General features: G+C 44.6%; 1 protein-coding gene across 2 annotated transcripts in view; it reads left to right on the forward strand.

Annotated features, from left to right (window-relative positions):
• FBXW4 (F-box and WD repeat domain containing 4) overlaps positions 1–25,351 on the forward strand; it is a 90,377-nt gene that overhangs the window by 10,929 nt on the left and 54,097 nt on the right. For both annotated transcript variants that reach the window (XM_040992271.1, XM_040992270.1), the window contains exons 2-5: positions 9,728–9,823; positions 16,303–16,488; positions 16,947–17,079; positions 20,616–20,710. In XM_040992271.1, coding sequence (XP_040848205.1) covers positions 9,729–9,823; positions 16,303–16,488; positions 16,947–17,079; positions 20,616–20,710 — 509 coding nt within the window. In that variant the 5' untranslated portion in view covers position 9,728. The remainder of the gene's footprint in view (positions 1–9,727; positions 9,824–16,302; positions 16,489–16,946; positions 17,080–20,615; positions 20,711–25,351) is intronic.

Below are 25,351 nucleotides of genomic sequence, written 5' to 3' on the forward strand. Positions count from 1 at the left end.
AGCGGGAAAGGTGAGACTAGGAATCGGTCAAATGGGCTGCCGCTTGGAGTTGCTCAAGGGAGGTGAGGGCTGGTTCGGTTAGCTCCCAGCTTCACTCTACATGATCCTCTCATGGCACTGCTGTGTTTCCCACAATCTCACCTCACTCTCTCCGTCAGGGCTGTTTCCCATTCCCAGACCAGAGGGCAAAATAATATAATGTTCTCTTTTTTGGGGGGGGGGGGGAAGGGACCTTAATTATAAACCTCTGCTGCTGAAATTGTTTGAGTATTCAATTTGAATTTGGTGTAAATCAGGTTAGAAGCTTCTCATGGTGCTTAAATATTTGTACATTGGCCTGGCCTGGTGGCCTAGCGGCTAAATTCCTCGCCTGAACGCACTGGGATCCCATATGGGCACTGGTTCTAATCTGGGCAGCTCCATTTTCCATACAGCTCCCTGCCTGTGGCCTGGGAAAGCAGTCGAGGATGGCCCAAAGTCTTGGGACCCTGCACCCGCATGGGAGACCTGGAGGAAGTTCCTGGCTCCTGGCTTTGGATCAGCACAGCACCGGCTGTTGTGGTCACTTGGGGAGTGAACCATCGGTTGGCAGATCTTCCTCTCTGTCTCTCCTCTCTATATATCTGACTTTGCAATAAAAAATGAATAAATCTTTTAAAAATAAAAAAAAATGTACATTAAAACCAATTTCTTGGCATTGTTAGAAGACTTAGGGAGTACAAGCAATATGGGGAAGGTGAAATCTACCTTTTGGAAAAGAAAAAGGTTGAAGAAACTAAGAAACAGTGGCTAAGTTAAAATTCAAGCCCCCTACATATCATTTTGTATTTCTCTGTCTCCACTCCTTGTCCTGGTACCCTTTGACATGGTCTTGTTCTACTCCTGTGGACAGATAACTTATTTCCTGAATTTCCAAGTCAGCGAAAGCTGTGCTTAATGAAACTATGCCAGGTGTGCTGTGAGATAGCTTTGGTGGCATTCAAGATGTTACACGGAGGGAAGTTGATCTGTGTTCGCAGGTTTTCTGATCTAAGAGATTATGTTGTTTAAGGCCTCTCCCATGCACCCGCACATCCCCCCTGCTGCCCCTAAGCCATTTTCTTCCAGACTAGTTTTATTTATTTGCTTACGGTTTTGGGGTGTGAACAAGGAGAGGGGAAATGAAGGAACATTCTAGATAACTACCTAGATGAATTTCTGCTATCCCTGTGGACTCACCAAGATTTTCAGGGGCCTGATAATTGACTATGGATGCATTTTGTGTTGTTTTTGTTTAAAATAGAGCCTGTGCTCAGGAATGCAGTCAGACTCTGCCGGTGAGTAAGTGCCAGAAAGCTGAGAGGGAGGGCCAGAGTGGAAAAATGAGCCGGAGGCAGGAGAGAGAGGGCTGGGAAAATGGCACTTCAGCCAAGTCCACCTGCCAGGTCTGAGATACCTCTGTGCATTAACAGCCACCAAGAAATTTATTTCCAGGGCACTAATCAGTTTTTGAGGGGAACACCCTCACTTCCCATCAGTAACTGTACAGGAGAGATGATCAACTGGAGGAGTCAGAGTCCTTATTGAGTTCCAAGGTCTTTCCACGCACTTTTTTATCTGCCTTGTTGGATGGGACCTCCTGTGGTAGGACAGAGGCAGCCCTTCCCCACCTTCATCCAGCCCAGGGAGGGAGACACCTGTTTTCAGAATAGGAGATTTCTTAATTTCTCTGGATTTTTCTTGTGCTAAAGTCAATAAAAATATAGAGGCAGTTTTGATGCCAGTAAGAGAATTGACCCATTCAAGATGATTGAATAAAAGGGATTATAAAGCTGAACTGTTAGGTTGTTTTTAATAAAATGATACTTTTCAGGTCAAAACCATTCACATTTTTTTAAGTTGAAATTGGATTTGAAGCAGCAGTGATGTTTATCTGAGAAGATGCCTATACCTGCTGTTTGGTAGCAGCCTGTAAAGTTCAACTTTGGAAATTTCTTGCTGCTGTGATGGAGCCCTCCAGGAAGTCTGGGACCCTTAGTAAAGTGTCAGCGGCGGTAGTGATGGTAGAGGTATTGTCTTTATGCCAAGTTAGGAAGTAGGCTCTTCTTTTCCCTTGTCTTTTCCTGCTATGATCCAGAATATTCCATCTTTACTCTCACCTCCACCATCAATTTAGGTCTAACTCAAAAGGGGTGATATACCTATAAATTATTTCTTTTATATCTAGGAGGAATTTTCGGGAAACAGTTGACAAGGGAGCTATTTTGGCCTAAATCTCTCTGCATCTGGTAGTGCAGGTTGCTTTCTAGTAGTGTGAAGCTAGGGATCATGTTCACGCATTGGAAAAATTGAATTGAAATTTTAACCTTAACATGTGCTTACCCAAGTCCCACTCATGAAGCCTGAAAGATGACAAACGTTTTCTATTAGAGGAATGACTTTGAATAGTTGTGACTAAATTAATTAGAGCAAAAGGAAATGATTATTAATTTTAGTCATGGTGTAGGTTTAAGGCCAAAACAATGGATATTGACTATTATAAATATTTATGTTCAAGTAAGGAGACTTTTTGTAGTGATTTATAGCTTATACTGTATTTTTTTCTTAAGATTTCTTTTATTGAGAAGGCAGATTTGCATAGAGGAGATACAGGAGAAAAGGTCTTCCATCTGCTGGTTCATTCCCCAAATGGCCACAGTGGCTAAGCTAAGCTGATTTGAAGCCAAGAGCCAGGAGCTTCCCCTTGGTCTCCCATGTGGGTGCAGGGTCCCAAGATTTTGGGCCATCCTCACCTGCTTTCCCAGGCCACAAACAGGCAGCTGAGTGGGAAGTAGAGCAGCTGGGATAAAACCAGCGTCCATAAGGGACCCTGATACATGCAAGGTGAGGACTTTAGCTACTAGACTACTGCTCTAGGCCCTGTATTTTAAGTCTTACATTTAAAACTGCAGTTGTGTGAGGTGTTATCCTTGTTTCATAGGTGAAGAAATGGACAGTTGGTGTAGTTTACTGGGATTATCTGCACTTTATACCTTATTCCTTTTTTAAAAGACTTATTTATTTTTATTGGAAAGGCAGATATACAGCAAGGGCGAGAGACAGAGAGGAAGATCTTCTGCCCGATAGTTCACTCCCCAAGCAGCCGCAACAGCTGGAGCTGAGCCAATCCAAAGCCAGGAGCCAGGAGCCAGGAGCTTCTTCTAGGTCTCCCATGTGGGTGAAGGGTCCCAAGACTTTGGGCCGTCCTCGACTGCATTCCCAGGTCACAGGCAGGGAGCTGGATGGGAAGTGGGCTGCCGGGAATAGAACTGGCGCACATATGGGATCCCAGAGGGTTCAAGATGAGGACTTTAGCCACTACGCTATTGTACTGGGCCCTTTATACCTTTTCTATAACCTGTTTCTTTAACCTATTGAGTTAAAGGTAACTACAAATGCATAACTCAACAATTTTGTGATGCATTTTAAAAATCGCTCCCTTCCTAGAGCAGCATCATTATCAGTTTATATCTTTTGAGCTGTCATTTATGGAGACACAAATTTTTTTCTTTTTCCATTTTTTAATTATATTTTTGACAATCTTTACATGTTTAATTAGGGTAAAAAGGTTCAAGGGCTGGGTCCGGCACGATGGTGCAGTGGTTAAGGTCCTCGCCTTGCATGCCTGGGATCCCATATGGGTGCCGGTTCTAATCCCAGCAGCCCCGCTTCCCTTCCAGCTCCCTGCCTGTGGCCTGGGAAAGCAGTCGAGGACGGCCCAAAGCCTTGGGTCCCTGCACCCGTGTAGGAGACCTAGAAGAGGCTCCTGGCTTTGGATTGGCTCAGCTCCAGCTGTTGCGGCAGCCTGGGGAGTGAATCATCTGACGGAAGATCTTCCTCTCTGTATATCTGCCTTTCCAATAGAAATAAAATAAGTCTTTTAAAAAAAAAAGGTTGAAGGGCTACAGGAGAGTGGGTTAAGACTATTATTTCCATATTGATTCCTTCATGTATCTGAGGTAAAGGGGGATTTTAAGGGAAAAGCCCCACCCAGTCTCCCACCTATTCCAGGTCCCTGATGTGGAGCATGCTCCGAGAGTCTTGCTCCAGTGGTTTTGATAGTTCAACCATTATGAATTGCTGCCAGTCTCGCCATTCTAAGCACGATGAGGTTGTTGAAGAATCCACTGATTGATATAGTCCATCTTAGAGTCTCTGTTTGCCCAGTTTTTCACTTCAACATATGGCTGAGGTGGTTGATTGACTTGTTCTGTCCTCCAGCTTTTCATGATTAGGGTTCTGAGTCCGGTGGTTAGATTGGAGAGATCCCCAAAGTGACTTTGAGGTGTTCCCAGACCAGATTTCTTGTATGTACTAGCAAGTACAGGGCCCGCCGCAGTCCATTGCCCTAATCAGCTGGTGGTTGCAATTGCTGGGTCAGTTCTGTTTCCAGCTCTGTCTTCTATATGAACCAATGGGTGTTACAGTCCATCCTGGTTCTGCCTAGCACACACTCGGCCCTCACATAAACCAGCGGGAGCTCCACTATAACCCCCACCAGGCCAGCCCTCTATCCTGGTTTGCTGGTGTGTGCAGCAGACTAGTCCAGTCTGTCCCACATCCCATTCAGCTCTCATACATGTCAATGGACATTGAAGCCTAGTTCAACCCAAAGAGCCTGACTATCCAGCCCTCACACATGCTGTTGGGTGCCTTTCTGTTTAGCTACCCCAGCCCCTGTCCTGGTTTTCGTGCCCTCCAGTGGGGTGGTAACCCAAGAGGAAGGAGCTCATGATTTCTCTCCTAGGCCACTCCCACTCCTGGATCATCACTCTCCAGGTGGTTCTGCTGTTTAACTTGACAGAATTAGCCCCCTGTGCTAGCATCTGCCAGTTGATACTGCAGCGAAGCCCAACCAACCCTCACCCACTCTGATTTATGCTAGCAACAGTAGGAAGAGTCAGCCCAGCCTGGCTTTTCCCTGATATTTTGCACTTGAGGCCCACAGGTATTGTAGCCCTGCCTAGTCTGGTCTGCCCCCATCCCAGCTCACGCTCTCCAGTTGGAGGTAGCTGTCCAGCAGGGGAGCTTCCCCATATTCCATCTGCCATCTCCGGCCCCCTCCCTCCTGGTTCTCACGTGTGCTGGTTGGGTGCTGCAGCCACATCTGGTACAGGTCATCTCACCTTGGCATTCTGTAATGTGCACTGGTTTTTGTCGCAACTGAACTTGGCTCAACCCACACTCTGTTCTGGTACTCAGATTTGCCAGTGGATGATGTGAACTGATTCAGCCTGGTCTGCCCCCAACCCATGCCAAAAGTATGCCAGTGGAAAATTTTCCATGGCCTGTTCTGGGCTGTTTCCTTCCATGCTTCTTGCGCTTACCTGCAGGGTCTGTGTCCTGCCAGAGGAGTTGCCCAGGCTCCTCCATCAGAACCTCTCCCAATGTCAGATTTCACACATACCAGGGGGTCCATGAGCCAGTCCTACTCAGTTTACCTACTATCCTAGCAGGAACAGTGGCTTTTCCTGACTGGCCTTCAACCCAATCTGATTCTTACTATTGGATGTTTCAGCCCAGCCACGGCTCGTCCATACCCACATACAGCTCACACATGGCTCAGTAGGGGCTGAGACCTTGCCTAGTCCATCTCATATCTACCCTGGCCCTCCAGAGCACCAGATGGTGTTGGAGGCTAGCCCAGCTTGGTGCGTCCAGTCCCAATCCACACTTGTGCTAAGTGAGACTATAACCGTATCCTGATCAGAACTCAGCCCCCATTCCAGCCTCATGCTCCTTGGTGCATGAGGAACCTCCACCCAGTTAGGCTCCACCCCTAGGCTCCCCAACTGGGCCTGTTCCCAGCCATAGATCACGTGCATGCCAGTGGTTGCTCTGACTCAGCTTGGCACAGCCCCTCATCTGTCCCGGCCCTTGCTTTACACACTGTGGCTTAGCGTTCCTGGCTCATGCAGACCAGTAGGTGCAAGAGCCTAGCTTGGCATGACCTGTGCTTCATCCTGGTTTCTAGTTTCACTTAGTTTCTAGTTTCATTTAGTACTTTTAAAAAAGATATTGTTTGAGAAGCAGAGGATGGAAAAAGAGAGGGAATAAACCCTCCCACTTGTTAGTTTACTTCCTAAGTGCTTTGGATGGCCAGACCTATTGGGAACTAAAAATTTAAACCCCATATGGGTGTCAGGGACCCACCACTCAAGCCACCACTTGCTACCTTATGAGTGACTTGGAATTGGGAGAGAGAATGGGAACTGAACTCAGGTACCCAATATTAACATGGGACATGCATGTCTTCGTTTAATGCCTTTTGACATGCATGCACCCTTGTAAAACCCAAACTCCTTCAAAATTTAAATGTAGAATACGACCCCAGAATGTTCTTATTGTTCCTTTCTTGTCTCCCCATGACCTCCTCTGGTGGTAATCATCTTTTTTTTTTTCACCATGGATTAGTTATTCTCAGACTTTATGTAAATGAAGTCATGTATATGGACCCTTGTTTGTTTTACTCAACGTGATGCTTTTGTGATTCATTTGCTTTCCTTTGTAAGACTTTTTGTGGCTGGATAATACTCTATTATATGAACATGTGTGTTTCCTCATTTTCCTATTGATGGATGCCTGGGCTGTTTAAACCTTTTGGCTATTGTAACTGAAGTCTCTGTGAACATTGTTGGGTAAGTCTTTTTGTGGACATATACTTTTGGTAATTACTAGGCTATAGAGCAGGTGTATATTGAGATTTTAAATAAACTGTCAGATCTTTTCCTAAAATGAATGTACCATTTTGCTTTCTCATCAACAATGTATGATGACTCCTTATTAGCCTTCAAAAAATTTATGAACATGTAGAAGAATTTCTTTGTCTGGATATAGGCCTTTTGCCAGGTAAAAATTTTCTGAGCATTTTCTACCAGATTGCGGCAATATATTCAAGTGGCTAGCAAAAATGTTTACTTTTTATTAAGGCTGATCTATTGGACTTTCCTCTTGTGTTACTGCTTTCTGTGTGGTTAAAACCTTTACCAATCCCCCAGAGACCTGTGTCTGTATATTTTCTTCTGATAGCTTTATAGTCTTAGATTCTATGTTTATACTTATGATCTATTTTAAATTACTTTTCATGGGTGATGTGAATTAAGAGTTCATTTTTTTCCTAAGTGGATATGCAGTGACTCTGGCACTATTGGTAGGCCATCCTCTATGATGTTGCTTTGGCATCACCGTAGACATTTCAAATAGTAGAAAAGACAGGGTTTCTTGGTTATCCAAATGTAGAAAGTGGAGAGTTACTCCTTCCTTGTCTCTTAAACCCTTACTTGTATAGTGGTCTATCTTATCTGCAGGGCATATGTTCTTTTCTTTTCTTTTTTTTTTTTTTAAGATCTATTTATTTTTATTGCAAAATTAGCTATACAGATAGGAGAGACAGAGAGGAAGATCTTCCATCCGATTCACTCCCCAAGTGACCGCAAAGGCAGGAGCCAGGAGCTCCTTCCAGTGGGTGCAGGGTCCTAAGGCCTTGGGTTGTCCTTGATTATGGTAAGTGAGGCTGCTGGAATTAGAACCAGCACCTATATGGGATCTTGACGTGTGCAAGGTGAAGACTTTAGCTGCTAGGCCACCGCGCCAGGCCCAGGGCATATGCTCCAAAACACCCAATGGATGCCCAAGATTGCAGATATTACTAAGCTTTATACACACTACTTTTTTTTTCCAGTGCATACCTGTCCATGAAAAGTTGAGAACTTTCACCTTTTTACTAAAAAAAAAAGTACTTTCAGCTTTTCTTGAGCATATCTGAATTGCTAGCTCTGATGCATTTGAACTTTGGGGCCATAATTCAGGATTGTTTGAATACAAATTGGGACATTGCAGCAGTGGCTCTGATAACAGATGCCCACTGAGTAACTAGTGAGTGGGTGGAATAAACAGTGCCACTACTCTGCACAAAGGCATCAGTCATGTTGCAGGCAGCACAGACCAGCACTGTGTGAGACTTCACCCCATTACTTATACATGCCATTTGTCCCAGCTATTCCACTTCCAATCTGGTTCCTTGATATTGCACCTGGGAAAGCAGTGGCAGACGGGCCTTAGCCATGGGACCCTGCGCCCACATGGGAGACCCAGAGGAAGCTCCAGGTTCCTGGCTTTGGCCTGGCCCAACTCTGGCCGTTGCAGCCATTTGGGGAGCAAACCAGAGGATGGGAGATTGCCTATCTTTGTTTATCTCTTCTTCTCTGTAACCCCGCCTTTCAAATAAATAAATAAATAAATAAATAAATAAATAAATAAATAAATATTAAAATAAAAGTAACGGGGACCCGGTGCCATGACCTAGCAGCTAAAGCCCTCTCCTTGAACACACTGGGATCCCATATGAGCACCGGTTCTAATCCCGGCAGCCCCGCTTCCCATCCACCTCCATGCTTGTGGCCTGGGAAAGCAGTTGAGGACAGCTCAAATCCTTGGGACCTTGCACTTGCATGGGAGACCTGGAGGAAGTTCCTGACTCCTGGCTTTGGATCGGTGCAGCACTGGCTGTTGCTGTCACTTGGGGACATGGGATGGAAGATCTTCTGTGTTTCTCCTTTTTGTATATGACTTTGCAATGAAAATAAAATAAATCTTTTAAAAAAATGTATAAAAATAACAAAAAACCTTACAGGGGCTAGTGCCATGACTTAGAGATTAAGCTGCTGCCTCTGCCCATGGAGCCAGCATCCTACATAGGTTACTTCCAGATGCTCTACTTTTGATGCAGCTTCCTGCTTACGGCCTGAGGAAGTAGTGGAAAATGGTTCAAGTTCTTGGGCCCTTGCACTCATGTGGGAGAAACTCCTGTCTCCTGCCTTCAGATCAGCTCAGTGCTAGTCATTGTGGCATTTGGGGAGTGAACTGATAGAATTGGTGGATGGAAGACCTGTCTCTCTGTCTTGTCTGTGACTCACTCTTTGTTTGTTTGTTTGTTTGTTTCTTTCTTTCTCTCTTTTCCTCTTTCTCTCTTTCTCTCTTTCTCTCTTTCCTTCCTTCCTTGATTCATTTTATTGTTATCATAATGTCACATATACAGAGAAGATGAGAGACAGAAAGGAAGATCTTTCTCGAATTATTCGCTCCCCAATTGGCCACAGTGTCTGGAGCTGTGCCGATCCGAAGCCAGGAGCCTGTAGCCTCCTCCAGGTCTCCTATGCGGGTGCAGGGTCCCAAGGCTTTGGGCTGTCCTCAACTGCTTTCCCAGGCCACAAGCAGGGAGCTGGAAGGGAAACAGGGCTGCTGGGATTAGAACCGGTATCCATATGGGATCCTGGCGCATGCAAGGCGAGGACTCCAACCACTAAGCTGCTGTCCGAGCCCATCTGACTCTTTCAAATAAACATAAAATGAATCTTTAAAAAAATTACAGATGAAGGCCTGGCGTGATAGCATAGTGGTTAAAGTCCTGGCCTTCAGCACACCGGGATCCTCTATGGGCGCCAGTTCTAACCCTGAATTTTTATAAATTTAAAAATTATTTAAAAAATTACAGATGTTTTAAATATGAAATTATTCATTTAATATTTTTGGATAATGGTTTATTGTAGGTAGAAATTTCAAATGCAGCTGTGGGTAACAGGGTGGGAACAGAGTGTTCAGTTTTGGATATATTCTGAATATGCTGAATCCTGACTCAGTAAAATCAGGGAATCGTCTGTGGCTGCCAAGGAGTGGTAGTAACTGTATTTTCTGTTCTGTCTGGACTTAGGATGGCCAGTGTCCCTGTGAAGGAGCGGGTGAAGGTGTCTCAGAACTGGAAGTTGGGGCGCTGCCGAGAAGGGATACTGCTGAAGTGGAAATGCAGGCAAGTAACCCCTGGATTGTAACAAAGCTGCCTGGGACAGGAAAGCATAGTGGTCCGTGAAAAAGCTGGTCCTAGCTGGGGAGGGACTGGGCTATATCAGGTGGGCTGGCATTGGAGAACCTCAGATACCAAAAAGAAGGACAACTGTTTTTCGCATTGAAAAACAGTTATCAGAAAGGTGCGCTATTTTAGCAAATTTCATTTCTTATGATCATTAAAAAGTTTATTGTGGAAATGTCTTAAAATAGATACTAAAGAACAACAAAAAAAATTTATCTGTAATCCCAAAACTCAGAGGTAATCTGTTAACTTACCTCATGAAAGGAAATAAGTAAAACCAAATATTTCCATCCATCTTGTTTTACCATTAGTTTGCTATAGACCCTTTAGGGAGTTACTCCTCTTTTGGCTCACTTCTTTATTTAAAAAAATAGGATCTAAAGGTTTGGATATGTATGGGAAGATATAGGAAATAGAGCTTAGGAGAAGTGCCAAGAAGTGTGGATAATGTTGTCTCTTCTAGTGCCACAGGTTTCAAGCTTCATGGATGCTAAAGGGTTCATGGGTGCTGTTTGAGGGTGTTTTGTTGATGGGTTGCAGTGATAGGGAACCTCCCAACTTCTCCTCTCAGGTTGACTTGGACCTGTGCTGCTAGGAAGAGGCAGACTTTCTTCCTCTGTGCCTTTCCCTCTCACTGTGTCCACCTTCCACTGGCTTCACTGACACCATTTGCCCTGAATTGTGTAGGGATGCTTGTGGTGATAGCCGAGAAACTTCAGGAGAGAAAGGTGTATTTTTATAGTGAAGGCTTTATTCCTCTACCAATGTTTTGTCCCTGACGTTGTCATTTTGGGCTGGTTTCATCCAGTCTGGCAAATAGAAACAGAACACTTACCAGGCTGCCCTGGGATTCTCCACTGTTCACCTGGCGTGAACCTGGTTTCTTGTCCTAGGCAAATGGCTGTTTACCAGATGGCTCTCAACACATGCATTCCCTTCTCTGTTGCTTATTGCCTGCTTACGTGTGCCACACACTCATGTAGGGGCTGTTGCAGAGGAATGTGCATAATGAATGGGAAATTCAGACATCTGTATGCACTCTACACATGTTCGATATAATATATGCATACACTTGTGAAAGCCTCATGAGAGAAATTCATTTACTACAAAGTCCAAGCTGCATTTAATGGGCCGTCAAGTCCATTTGTGGGACTTTTCCACATTCCCATGACACTCCTACTAAGGAGTCTAGGGAAGAAACACAGTGCAGTCTGCCCAGTCTGTTCAGACAGGCATGGCCATGGGAGAATATGTCTCTGTCTGTGAGGATGAGTCATCCATCCCAGTGCTTTTCTTGGGCACAATTGTAGAGCAGCATGGGGGGCGGGAGCTGCTGTTTTTACCTGGAATAGGAACTTAGTCCTCAGCCCAGAACCTAGTATCTGGCAGCCTCCCTTCTTCTTAAGAAAAACTTTGTACCATGATACAGGCCTGTGATTAAAAAAAAAAGAAAAAACTAATTTAAAGATTTATTTATTTGACAAGCAGAGTTACATACACACACAAATATCCCATCTGCTGGTTTACTTCCCAAATAGCTGACACAGCTGAGGCCAGAACATGGAACTTCAGATGGGTCTCCCATGTGGTGTCAAGGACCCAAGCACTTGCGTCATTAGCTGCAATCTTCTTGGCCGTGTTAGTGGGGACCTGGGTCAGAAGTGGAGCAGCTTAACTCTCCATGCCACAGCTGCCACTGTTGTGCTGGCCCTCAGTGCTGTAAATAATTTTTGTATTTTTTTTTCAAAGGCAGATTCACATAGAGGAGAAAGGATCTTCCATCTACTGGTTCACTCCCCAGATGACCTCAATGGTCAGAACTGAGCTGATCTGAAGGCAAAGGGACAGGAGCTTCCACACGGGTGCAGGGTCCCAAGATTTGATCCATCCTTTGCTGCTTTCCCAAGCCATAAACAGGAAGTTGGATTGAATGTGGAGCAGCCTGGATTAGAACTGGCATCCATATAGGCTACTGGTGCTGCAAGGCAGAGCATTAGCTAGTTGAGCCTCTGCACCAACCCTTACTGCAGTAATTTTAACTTGTCTTTCTCCTTCAGAATGTAAAGGGAATCGCTATTTACTTGTGGATTTCTCTTATTAGTTTCCTGTGAGAGCTGAATTAGTTCTTAGCCCCTGAACTACAGTTGGCTTTCTGTTGCCACTGGTACCCTCTTACACAGGTATCTCTGAGAGGATCTAGGTATCTAATCAGCTCATTAGCAACCTTTCTATAGCCTTTCTCCTTTCACTTACAAATGGCCCCTTTGCTCTAGTTGGACAGGGAATGGGTCTTCATAAGGGGACACAGACTTCTTTTTCCTCCACCACGTTGCTAATTGAGCTTTTGGGAAAGAGTGTCTTAGGTCTTTGAAACTTAACCACTAAACTTCTAATCAGTGAAGATGCCAAAGGAAAGTGTTATTTCACCTAGCTGGAATTTTTCTCTTAGTCATTAAAATTTGTAAGCCTCACCTACCTATGAAGAGTCCAGGTGTCTAGTTATTCAGATATTAAGCTTTCTCCTATTAAAAATGATACCTTTTTTTTTTTTTAAGATTTATTTATTTTTGGGCCCAGCGGCGTGGCCTAGCAGCTAAGGTCCTCGTCCTGAATGCACTGGGATTCCATATAGGCACCGGTTCTAATCCCGGCAGCTCCACTTCCCATCCAGCTCTCTGCTTGTGGCCTGGGAAAGCAGTTGAGGACGGCCCAAAGCCTTGGGACCCTGCACCCATGTAGGAGACCTGGAAGAGCTCCTGACTCCTGGCTTCAGATCGGCGCAGCTATAGCCGTTGTGGTCACTTGGGGAGTGAAGAGGTAGTGGCTCCCTCCTCCCCTCTGTATGTCTGCCTTTCCAGTAAAAATAAATAAATCTTTAAAAAAAGGATTTATTTATTTTTATTACAAAGTCAGACATACAGAGAGGAGGACAGAGAGAGAGGAAGATTTTCCATTCGATGATTCACTCCCCAAGTGGCAACAATAGCGGAAGCTGAGCTGATCCAAAGCCAGGAGGCAGGAGCCTCTTCTGAGTCTCTCACACAGGTGCAGGGACCCAAGGCATTGGGCCGTCCTCAACTGCTTTCCCAGGCCGCAAACAGGGAGCTGGAAGGGAAATGGGGCTGCTGAAATACAACCGGTGCCCATATGGGATCCCGGCACATTCAAGGCAAGGTCTGGTAGGACTGGTAGGCTACCTTGCTGGGTCTTTATTTGGTCTTTTAGTTTTTTTTTTTTTTTTTACATTTTCTGATTATTATTATCATTTTATGGATACAGTTCAGTATTCTCTTATCCCCTCCCCAATTCCCTTCCCCCCCACCTAGTTCCTCTGTATCATTACTAATATATAGTTCTTCATACTCAGTCATATGTCCATCATTGCGGGCATGGACAATGGCAGATAGTAAGTCCATCTTTGGAAGCAGAAATATATACTACACTGCATCCTCACATCTGGATGTTAGTCTCCATTTCACAGCTACTGCACATCCCCTTAAATGAAAAGTCATGATACAAGAGCAACAATAGGAAGAAAAATTGAAATTTATAATGCTAAGAAGTTAAATAGCATGTTACTAGATATGACAATCTCCATTACACAACTACTACACATCCCATTAAATGAAGAGCCACAAAACAAAATCAACATCAGGGAGAAAAAAGAAATTAACACCACCAAGAAGTTAAATAACATGCTATCAAATGACTAACGTGTAGCTGAAGAAATGAAAATCAAGAACCTTCTTGAAGAAAATCATGCCACTGCATGATCTACGAGTCATTGAATGATTTAATCAGAAGAAAGTGTTTTGAAGAGATGAAACCAACAGAAAACAACAAAACCCATGTGATATAGTTTCTGCCGGTCTTTGTTGAAGTGTGTCTCCTCCAGACAATAAACAGATGGGTTTTGTTTTGTTTTTTAATCCAGTCTACTAATCTATATTTGATTGAGCTTAAGCCATTTACATTCAGAGTTAAATATACATGGGTGGTGCTTTGGTCCTGTAACTTTAGCAATGGGTTGTTCATTGATTTACTCTTCTGTTTTTATTTCCTGGGATGTTCTTCCCATTTGCCTTTGGTTTTGGTAGGTGCTATTCCTCTTCTCTGTGAAGAGAACATCTTGAAGTATCCTTTGTAGGGCAGGATTGGAAGAGGCAAATTCTTTTAACTTTTCTTGATTGTGGAAGAATTTTATTTCATTTTCAAAGACGAAAGAAAACTTTGCTGGATATGTTATCCTAGGCCAACAATTTTTTGCCTTTACAATCTAGAATATGTCACTCCATTCTCTTCTTGCCTGTAGAGTTTCCTGTGAGAGATCTCCTGTGAATTTAATTGGCATTCCTTTATATGTCAATTGATTTTTTTTCATGTGCACATTTAAGAATCTTTTACTTACATTCAATGGAAGAGAGCTTGATAATCATGTGTCTTGGTGAAGATCGCTTTTGATCAAGCCTGTAGGGAGTTCTGTGCCCCTCCTGGATCTTGTTTCCCAATTCTTTCTCCAGATGAGGGAAATTTTCCTTGATTATTTAATTAAATACATTTGCAAACTCAGCTTCTCTTTCTGCACCTTCTGGGACTCCCGTAACTCTTATATTTGGCCTCTTAATAGTGTCTTTCAATTCTTGAATGCTTTTTTTGGCTTGATCCAGCTCTGCTTCCAGCTTTTTGTTTGTTTCCCCCTGGTGACAGGAAATATCTTCCAATTCTGATTCTTTCTTCTGCTTGCTTCATTCTATTTTGGAGACTCTCCACTGCACTTGTAATTTGCTCTACTGTGTTCTTAATTTCTGATATATCAGCCTTGATTTGCTTTATTGCTTTCTTAAGTTCTTTGAACTCTTGCATGTATTTCTCATTTTTGATGAGAATCTTTAAAATGAGTCTTATGGATTCTGTGTCCCCCATTTTCTCGATGTCTTCCTCAGTTAACTCTGAGGTTGGCATAAAGTTTTGCTCCTTTGCAGGGGAGTTTTTGGCAATATTCATTGTGTTTTTGTCTCTTCTTTTACTCTTGATCATTGTACTTCTGGTTAGCAGAGTCGTCTTCTTGGGGCAGGTTTCTAAGCTGTGTCACCCACAGGTCTACAATGCGATTTTACTTATTGCAGTTGGTACACAACTTTTTGCTTGCAGTCACTTGTGCCACAATCTCCAGCAAGTTCCAGCTCTGGGTTCTTATGTCAGATTTGCACTGTGGTCTCTGCAGCCCCAGTTCTTGGCTCACCACTCTCCTCCTGTGATACCGTGCTGAGGTTGCACTGTTGTCTCTGCAACCTTTCTCCCACTTCCGGTTGGAACAGGTCCCAGGATTAGAGAGACACCAGGTGCCCTATATAATTAGGTTGTTGGTGGCGCTGATCTTGTCAGAACCTGTGGGACGTTAGGTCTGGGTGCCACACGGACATATTTTGACTGGTACGATGCCACAGTCGGTAATATTTTCCTGCAGGACCAGTGCAATCCAGTGAAGTCAGGAGTTCTCCCGGGCTCAGCACATGTGCAGTTCACTTGTCTGCTGCAGTCCCATAGCTTTTGCCACAGTGTGCAAAATGGCGCCTGATATACTACCACTACAGTTCTTGATCTGCTGGCTGTCAGATCTGAGGGCTACCCAGACCTGTCCTGGGTGGAACCCATAGAATGCCACATCGATGCAGTTCACTGAGTCAGAAATGAGTTCACTCCCAGCTCAGCGCATGCTCAGTCCTTTCCCTTGCCCTTTCCTCCTTACGCAAAATGGCGCCCAATTCAGCTCTAGGGGGCTGACTGGGCTATGAAATACACCCTGTTCTCACACTGCCCGTCTGAGATCTGCTGCTCTGTCTCTGCTTCTGATCAAATCAAACGGAGTAGCAGGACAGACAGTTCTTTGTCTGGGTTCACTTCCCAAGCTCCCAGTGAAAGACCCTTCCCACCTGGTTGCTGGTAGAGTTCCGGCTGCCAGTGAAGGTCAGATCGCAGTTAGCTGAATGCTGCTGGAGTTATCAGTCACTGCAATACCACACCACACCATTGTGTCCGCTGCTTTCCTGTGTCTGTCAGTCTCCAGGTACCCTTCTGCTGTTGTTCTGTCCTTTCCTATTTCCTGAAATATGTCCTCTCTGCTTCATCCTGATTAAATGTTTTTCCGTCCGTTTAAACGTGTCTTTAACCCTATTCTGCCATCTTGATTCTCCCTGGTCTTTTAATTTTGACTTTTTTAGAAAATCCAGACTCATCACAAAGCTTAATCACTCTAGTTTTCGCAGGATAGCCCAGGGGTAGGTTGTTTCAAAACAGGATTGGCTTAAGGTGTAGGGTGTTAACTTTGATGCAATGGGGGTTTGTCAGCTTTTTAATGATTTGATTCAGGTTTTCTTGCTGGAACCTGATGATTCTTGAATTCTCTTATTTTTCTGTAGTCAGATGCCCTGGATGCAACTAGAGGATGATTCTCTGTATGTATCCCAGGCTAATTTCATCCTGGCCTACCAGTTCCGCCCAGATGGTGCCAGCTTGAACCGTCGGCCACTGGGAGTCTTCGCTGGTCATGATGAGGACGTTTGCCACTTCGTGCTAGCCAACTCACATATTATCAGTGCAGGAGGGTAAGTGCTGCATGTTTCTTCTGCTGCTATCTTCCTTCCTTCTCTTCGGGGACCTGCTGCAGGTTCTGACTTTTCTGGCAACTCCAAAGTAATGAAGAGGAAACCTAGAAGAGGTAGTGGCTCTCTGTTCCCTTCCCCTGCTGTTTAAAGCAGAGATGTGGAGAGACTTACCAGAAGCAGTTTATAGGGCCAACTGGAGAAGGAAATAGAACTTTTAATGAAAAGTGAAGTTGGTTTTGATACTCTGCACGGGAAATTTTTTGTTTCTCAGCTCTTTTCAGCACCAAGTGAGTTGAAGAAGAAAAGTTATCTAAAACTGCAGCACTTTATTGGGCTAAATTACCTAAAACTTGGCAAATTTGGATATCATTGCAGACTTGGGTTGCTTCTATAGGTTTGCCTCTCCCTACAGAGAAAATAATTGGCTCTTGCTTGGGGTGGGTTCATTTCTCTCCTAGAGATGGAAAGATTGGCATTCATAAGACTCACAGCACCTTCACTGTCAAGTACACGGCTCATGAACAGGAGGTGAATTGTGTGGATTGCAAAGGGGGCATCATTGTGAGTGGCTCCAGGGACAGAACGGCCAAGGTGAGGTGGTGTCCCCTTTACGTCTGTAGGGAGATGGGTGCAAGAGAGGGTGGATGTGGCTTTAAGTCCCAGGATTGGCTGAGAGTGCTGTGGGGGTAGGGAGAAAAAAGATACAATAAAGGACTCACTTATGTGCCTCTGGCATGTGGGTTTGCCATGCCAGGTGGCATTCCTGCCAGCTGCGCTGGGAAAGGAGTGGACAGTGGCTGGGAAGTTTGCCATTCACATGAAATGTGGCGTGAACTCAAAAACAGAAGACTTGGCCAGCTTTTCCTCCCTGAACTGAATTTCCTCAAGTTTGTGGGTTGAGTTCTGACTCCAATGTTTTATTTTAAAATCTTCCTTCTTTTTTTTTTATTATTATTATTTTTTTTACTCCCGGTGTAGGGAGATTAGTTTTTCACCACCTTGTTTATAAGTAATCAGGCTGATTATTAAAATATGTTTTTGCTGTATTTCTGGAGAGTGGTATGGTCAGTAAGCAGCAGAGATGTTGAGAAAAGGGTGGTGGTTGCTGTGTCTTGCTAAATTGCCCGGTCTACAAATATCGGCCAGGGCATCAGAGAAAGCTGATAGTGTGGGCCCAGCTTTATGGAGCCGATTCATCCATGTCTGGGTCAAATAGTTTCCGATCCATAAAAGAAGTAATTATTTCTTCATTCCTGTGTCCAACAGCCCTAGCCAGAGTCTACAGAGACCTGGCCCTTAGTGGCACAGGAGGTGCAGGTGTGTCTTAGCTGTTTCTTGGCATCTGGAGGCTCGATAATGCTAACAGGAGCAAAATGCTCATTGGTGTCAGCAAATGGTCTCTAAGAAATGTAGAGAGAAGGCAGGGAAAAAGACGTTTTGGTCTTTATAAGCTAACTTCTCTGACTCCACATACCCCTCTGGTTCTTACTCCTTGTGGAAATATTGCTAATGTGTGTGATGGGGAACTAAACAAAATCCCTTCTATCTATGCACATTTTTCCTCCCTTGATTGTTTTCTATGTTAATCTTTGTATTCTGTCAGAGATAGTGCATATAGCACAGGAAGTGGAGAAAATTCTGGCCTTTGCTAGAATCCTTTTGTGGCAAGGATGTTTCTATCTCCTTCTAACAGTTTCTGGTCATGTCTTTAGACTCTCCTTCAGTCGTTTCTCAGAGCAATAATTTGTTTACCTATATTGTAACATCATAGGTTGTAACTAGGCATTGTCATAAGCACTTTGTAAATGTAATCATTTTTTTATTTTATCCTTTGGGGTACATTCCACAAACACACACACACACACAATTGTGCTTATAATATACTTTGGATACCCAGAATGCTGTGCTGTACTTATTTTATAAGGTTTCCCATTGTTCATGTCATCTTTTAATGGCTTCCTAATGGATTAACCATAAGTTAATTTTTTTCTGATAGGTGAGTGTTTGTATTCTGTTTCTGCCTTTAGTCATGAGGACCACTATCATAGAATGCCCATGCCCAGTCCTTGTGAAATACTGTGTTCCTGTGCTTTGTTCTTTATATTTGACTTTTCCACACTAGCACCCAGAGATAGTCACCTTTCTCATTTAGCACATGAGGAACTGAGACTAAGAAGTTATAAAACATCCCTGAGATCAAACATAAAAGGTTAACAGGTAGGATTCAATGTCAGATTGGTCAGATTCCAAAGTCTTTGTGTGGTTTTTCTGCAACTCCAGGCTACAGGAAATATTTACCATTTAGATTTTTCTTTGTCTTGGTGTTATTTTCCCAGGATAGATTCTCAGCATCAAAATTACTGAGCCAGGCTTTGGTCATCTTAAGGGTCTTGGCACATATCACTAAGTCAGCTTTTCAAAGGGCTATAGAAATGTGTGCTCCTCTGGAGTCTTCTGGGTTGGGTATGTTTTGAATTTGACCATCAAGGGAGAGGTGCAATCAGCATATTGTTGTCAACTGCTGCCCCTCCTGGGCCATGATACTCAGTTCCTGGAGAATGATGCACTCCTGGGGCGGCCTGGGGCCACTTGCCCAGAATAGAACTCCACATGGGCAGCATGCTTCCTGTGCCACTCCTGCAGTATTCCACACCAGGACCCTTGTTTTATGGTTTATAGGCATCCAAGCTTAGTGGATTTGGGGGTATTCTGGATTGCTCCTAGATTTTGAACTCTATTATAGAGTTCTAGTGTCTCCCCACACTAAAAGCAAGAACGTGCCTCCCAGAGTTTGTCAGGCACAAGGTAGGGGTTCCAAGCTGGGGCTGTGTAACAGAGGAAATTGGAAATATTATCTCATTACTGTTAAAGGGGACAGGATTTAAAGCCCAAAAAGTAAACCAGAATCAGGGTCCTCTAAGTTGTGATATTTACCTGTTGTGTTTTCTGCTCTCCTTGTTCAGGATATTCTTGTTAATTTCTTTTCCCTGTGTTGGGAAGAATTAGCTTCACAATTACCCATCCCCCCTCACACACACACAAACTCTAAGAAGCACTTTCTCTTTTTATAGGGAAGAGATACCATGTGACCCTAAGCAGGGAGGGCCTCCCCCAACTCCATCACCTACCCCTTAAACTCAAGGAATGTTTTCTTAAAGTTCTTCCTTCTAAGGTTCGGCTGGCATTTCTTGTGTTCCCCTTATAGCACTCTGGGACCTTGAGAGGTCACTGATCCATCTGGCAGCCTCGGGATCCTCTCAGTGTCTGTTGCCTGGGGACAGCCTTGTAGATTTGAGGTTTCTTTCTGTTTGGTTACAGGCTTATGTCCCTGTGTGTGTCATCTGGGATAGGGTGAGGTAAAGGGGGAGCCCTATGCTTAATGGGAGAGTTCTAAATGCACTGACTGCTGAGAGGGTTTGGGAGTGTTGATTAGAGTTAAGCCCAGAGTGCCTGCTAATGTACATTCCTGACTGATAGGAACCAGATAATGTGTTCCAAGCAATATTTTTAACCTGTAGGAGATATGGAAGCTTAAAAGAGTTAAGCTTTTCTGCTACTTTTGGTGACACTAGGTGCTAAATTCCCTGCTGACATGAATAGCATTGGATACTGCATGTTATCAACAAACAAACAAACAACACACCACCTTCTTTCTTTGAAGTCTCTTCTTCCAGTCTTTCCTTCCCTTGCCCCTTTCTTTTTATTTTCTCTAATTCTGGTGGTGTGCAGTGCCCTTTTCTGCACCTTGATCTTCCTTCCTTTCTGTCACCAAAGTCAAATCTTAGGAGTGACCAGAGAATGGATAATCCACAAACATGGGGAAGTTGCTGAGAGAAGCAAACCCTGTCTCTCCATTTCTATTCACTCAAATTTCAGCCCAGCAGCTTCTGATACCCTGGTATATAGAATGGGCTAGTAAGTAAGGGCTTTCCCTGGGAGCTGGGATCTGTCTGAGTGGCAGGACAGCAAAGCTGTAGTAGCCTCTCTGCTGAGCTCTGTGCGTGCAGGACCAAAGGGGTCTCTCCATTTGTCTATCTCCCTAGGCTTAGTCACCTCACCTGATATACCTTTCCTCCCTCCTAACCTCAGGCATTGCCAGCCAGAACATCTCCATTCCCCATTTCCAGGTATGGCCTCTGGCCTCGGGCCGGCTGGGACAGTGCTTACACACCATCCAGACTGAAGACCGAGTCTGGTCCATTGCTATCAGCCCGTTACTCAGGTAAGGGAGAGTCTTTTAAATATCATTTTGTCCTATGTCATAATGCTGCTTGTTTGCTAGATCAGATGAGCTGGAAAATCTGCCACTAGTGTATTTTATATTGCTTTGAAATACTCTTGGAGAATTTAGATTTCTCAAGTCATATATATATATATACACACACATACACATGTGGTTGAGATAGCTGCCTAGGGACTGATTTCCTCAACATCCAACCCAAAAATGTTCAGAAAAATATTCTGTTTTGGAACTGTAAGAATCCTACTGTTAAGCAAAGGTGTTCCTTCTGGAGCAGATACTCTTTAGACTTGCTCCCCAAGCAGACATAATGGTACCAGCCGAACTTTCATCTCTACTCTGTATCCCTGGAGTGACCTTTACCAGCCTGAACCATCAGGAGAGGCTTGGAGCCTATGTCCAGTTGGACCCTCATGCGAAGATGTGTGAACAGGAGCAGAGACATGGACAATTGTAGCAGAGGAGTGAAGTTTGTTTGAGAGACTGGAGGATTTGGGCAGGGGGAAGGAGAGGGAGGGTGGGAGAAGGGAAAATATAGTGTAAGAAAGAGAAAATCTTCCATCCTCTGGTTCACTTCCCAAATGCCCAGATTGATTGGACTGGGTCAGGGTCAAATGCAGGAGCCAGAAACTCCATCCAGGTCTCCCACACGGATGGCAGGAAGCCAGCTACTCCAGCTCTTACTATTGCCTGCCTCACAGGGTATGCATTAGCGGGAAGCTGGGGTCAGGAGCTGGATCCAGAAACTGTACTTGTGCATTCCACTATGGGAGGTGGGAATCTCAACTGCTGGGTTCAATGCCACTCTAGAAACGTGGAATTTTTGATAATGTGTGTATCCTACACTTTTGCCCAACTGGTAATTCTCTGACTTTACCTCTGAGCAAGAAAGCTCTGTGTCCTAACTTCTGCTTTTAGCCTCTCTGGAACCAAGGCAGAGCCTCTCCTCCCCAGCGGGATCCATGGACTCTCTCCCATACCTGTTTTTTCACAGTACTCATCCAGGGTCTTCCCCTGACTTCCTTCACCTCTTACTTCTCACCCAGATGGAAAGGGAAAGCTGTAGGGCTGCCACCCTCCAACACTGGAGTAAGTCACTCACTTGTTTTATGAGCGAGATGACCCCCGCCCCACCCCTCCCGCTCTGCTCAGCCTCTTTTTCCTCCCTCCATGGAGCCTGCACCCCTCCTCCTGCTCCTTTCCACAACTCCTTTTCAAATTTTTTTCTTGTAAGAATTAGAGCCGATTAGCCACGTCATTAATTCTTCAATTTGACGGCTGATATAGCAGGACCTGAAACACATTGCTGACCCCAGAGAATGGAGACCCCATTCCTTAGCATATTGACGATGGGAGAAGTTAATTAAAATTCCACAGAGCAGAGGTGTCGGCTAACCTATAAACCTGTCGCTGTTCAGAACAAATCATTCTAGCAATCCTAGGAAAGAGAGAAGGAAAGACCAGCAGGGAGTGAAGAAGCTGAGTGCGTGGGAGCCAAGGGTGGAAAGAGGAGCTGTTGAGCTTCGTCTCCTCCTCAGTTCCTTCCTAATGCTGCACCTTGTAAAGCCAATTAGCCAGTCTTGGGGATCTGTGGGTTAGATATGTATTAAGATCCAAGGAAGCTGGGACAGCCTGATGGAGGTGACAGGTGTGTAGGTGACTGTCTTAGCAGTTGCTTGTGGATTTCCATTGGCTTCAGGAGGCTGGGTGACCGAGAAAAGCTCTTAAAGACTAAAGTTGTTCCAAGGGTTTCCTGCACATGGATTGAGGCCAATAAGCAGAGCCAGGATCTCTCCTGTACCCCTAACCCCAGATTCCTCCACTAAGGCAAACTGTAGAATGTGCTAGGCCACCTCTTAATAGACAACAGCACAGCAGTTCTCGAGTATGATGTCACTGGAAGAGGTGGAGGACAGTCTGCCCTTCTCATTAGAAAGCACTTGAGATCACAGTAAACTGTGACCACCATGTCACCATGGTAAGACTAGATTTGGAGAAGGACCTGGCTTTCTTTTTTCAAGAGCATTTATTTATTTATTTTTTAAAGATTTATTTTTATTATTTTTTATTGGAAAGGCAGATAGGGCCCGGCGCGGTGGCGCAAGTGGTTAAAGGTCCTCGCCTTGCACGCCCGGGATCCCATATGGGCGCCGGTTCTAATCCCGGCAGCCCCGCTTCCCTTCCAGCTCCCTGCTTGTGGCCTGGGAAAGCAGTCGAGGACGGCCCAAAGCTTTGGGAACCTGCACCCGCGTGGGAGACCCGGAAGAGGCTCCTGGCTTCGGATCGGCGTAGTATCGACCCGTTGCGCTCACTTGGGGAGTGAATCATTGGATGGAAGATTCACTCCCCAAGTGAGCCGCAACGGGCTGATACTACGCCGATCCGAAGCCAGGAGCCTCTTCTGGGTCTCCCACGCGGGTGCAGGGTCCCAAAGCTTTGGGCCGTCCTCGACTGCTTTCCCAGGCCACAGGCAGGGAGCTGGAAGGGAAGCGGGGCTGCCGGGATTAGAACCGGCGCCCCCATGGGATCCCGGGCGTGCAAGGCGAGGACTCAACCACTTGTGCCACCGCGCCGGGCCCCATTTATTTTTTTTTTTAAAGAGTTATAGAGAGAAGGAATGACAGAGGCAAAGACAGTTCTTCCATCTGCTGGTTTGTTCCCCAAGTGGTCACACAGCCAGAGCTGAGCCAGGCCAAAGTAAGGAACTTCATTCAAGTTCCTCATGAGGGTGCTGCTTCTTCCAGATCATAAGCAGGGACCTAGATTAGAAGTGGAGCAGCCAGGACATGAACCGGTGCACATATTGCAGGTGGCAGCTTTACTTGCTACACCACAATGCTGGCCCCACTGTATTTCAGTTTTATATCCTCTTTTTAATTTAATTATTACCCATTATTCTGTAGGTGAGTACACTATTATTTATTTAGCTAGTTCCCAGCAGATGGACCAGCATTGTAGGTGGTGGCTTTACTTGCTATGCCACAATATCAGCCCCAGGACCTAGCTTTCTGATTTTACTGCTATCATAGAGTGACACCAACTACTTTAGCCCCTAACACTGACTAGTCATTTGCTATGTGTCAGACTCTCTGGAAGTCCTTGATGTGTCTCATCTCTGGAGAAGTCTTGTGTTTTCTTCATTTGCTATTGCTGAGTCACCTTGTTTTTTGGTGTGTTTCTTTGGCCTCGGGGAGAATTCTTTGATCATAGTTGTATGGCCGCCTCACAGTTGATTGGGATGGCCTTTGTTCCAGTTCTACAGATGCTGTCTTGGACTCCTTTTACAGTAGTTTGCATTTGGAATTCTGTTTTTACATTAGATGACTGGAGTCTATTGCTACTGTTATCTCTGTTCCCTTTTCTTTTACCAAAAGAATAATCTGGGATAGGATCTTTTTAACCTTATCATTACATCCATTTCTGTTTATTGTTGATCTTTACAGTATTCAGCTTTCTCTCTCTTTGGACACACTGCCTCCTAGCCTCATGGCCTAGTTTTCAGAGCAGTCCAGGAAATGGGTTTTGCTTTGCTACCCACTCACATGGTGGCCTGTGCTAAGTCAGTCTCTTCTCCTTGGCTCATCAGTTAAAGTCTGGAAAGAAATAATAATATTCACGTTTACTATCTTATTGTGACACTGACCTGAAGTAACATTTATGAGAATACTCTAAAAGCTGCCGGGGCTGTGTGCAGCCACGGAATCCTCTCATACTGGTAGGGCTTTTGCTTTATGTTCTCAAGTCCATCCTTTGGACTTCCTCAGGCCTATCCTGAACCCAGGGAATTACCATGATCTTTGCATTTTTCTAGAGATAGAGGCACAATAAAAATATCTCTTACTTTTTTTCCCCCTGGACTGTTCCTGCCTTCCAGGGGTGCCTTCCATTCCCCTCCCTGCCACCATTCTTGCCAAAGTGATTGTCAGTGTCACCAATGTAATGTGACTCTGGACCTCTCAGAAAGAACACATGTGGGCAGGTCCTCTGGTTTACCTGTCAGAGTTCACTTCCTTGTCACTCTCTTGTGTGGTTAGAAGGAACACGGTTATAAAACCTAGCATAATTCTTAGTCTCTTCTGCTTAGGAGACTGTCAGACTTAATCATTTTATTTATCTTTAATGCTGGAACTTTTCTGCCTTCTTTCTTTTGTATTTTCTCAGACACTTACATGAAACATGAGCCCTTAACTCCTAAACTTAATCTGAGACACTCATGATTTGGGGGGAAACAGATAATTTGTTCTGTGTCCAAATGTCCCCTTTCCTACCTTCAATGACCTGAGTTATTGATTCATGAGCAGTTATGGAGGGTTTGGTTAAAATCAGTTATGTGCTTAGAGCAGTGTTTAGATACTCAAAAAAACACAAAAAGAAAGCAGTGACCTCAAGTAGAAGTCTACAGGCAGGTGGCAAGAACTGTCTTACTTGCAAACCCTCCTTCCCATTGACTTGCTCCAACACCAATAATCTTTATCTTAAGATTCATGACTTGCAAAAAGAGCCCTTCTCCTGTACAAGAAATGAGTCCTGGAGCTGGAGGGTGAGTTGAAGAAGGGCAGGTCAGGCAGCGAGGCAAGAGATGCTGAGGAGGCACCTGGGGTCAAAGATTATGTATCCAAGTAC

Source organism: Ochotona curzoniae, unplaced genomic scaffold (genome assembly GCF_017591425.1).
Source record: "Ochotona curzoniae isolate NIBS_2020 unplaced genomic scaffold, NIBS_Ocur_1.0 contig_66, whole genome shotgun sequence".
NCBI classification, from domain to species: domain Eukaryota; kingdom Metazoa; phylum Chordata; class Mammalia; order Lagomorpha; family Ochotonidae; genus Ochotona; species Ochotona curzoniae.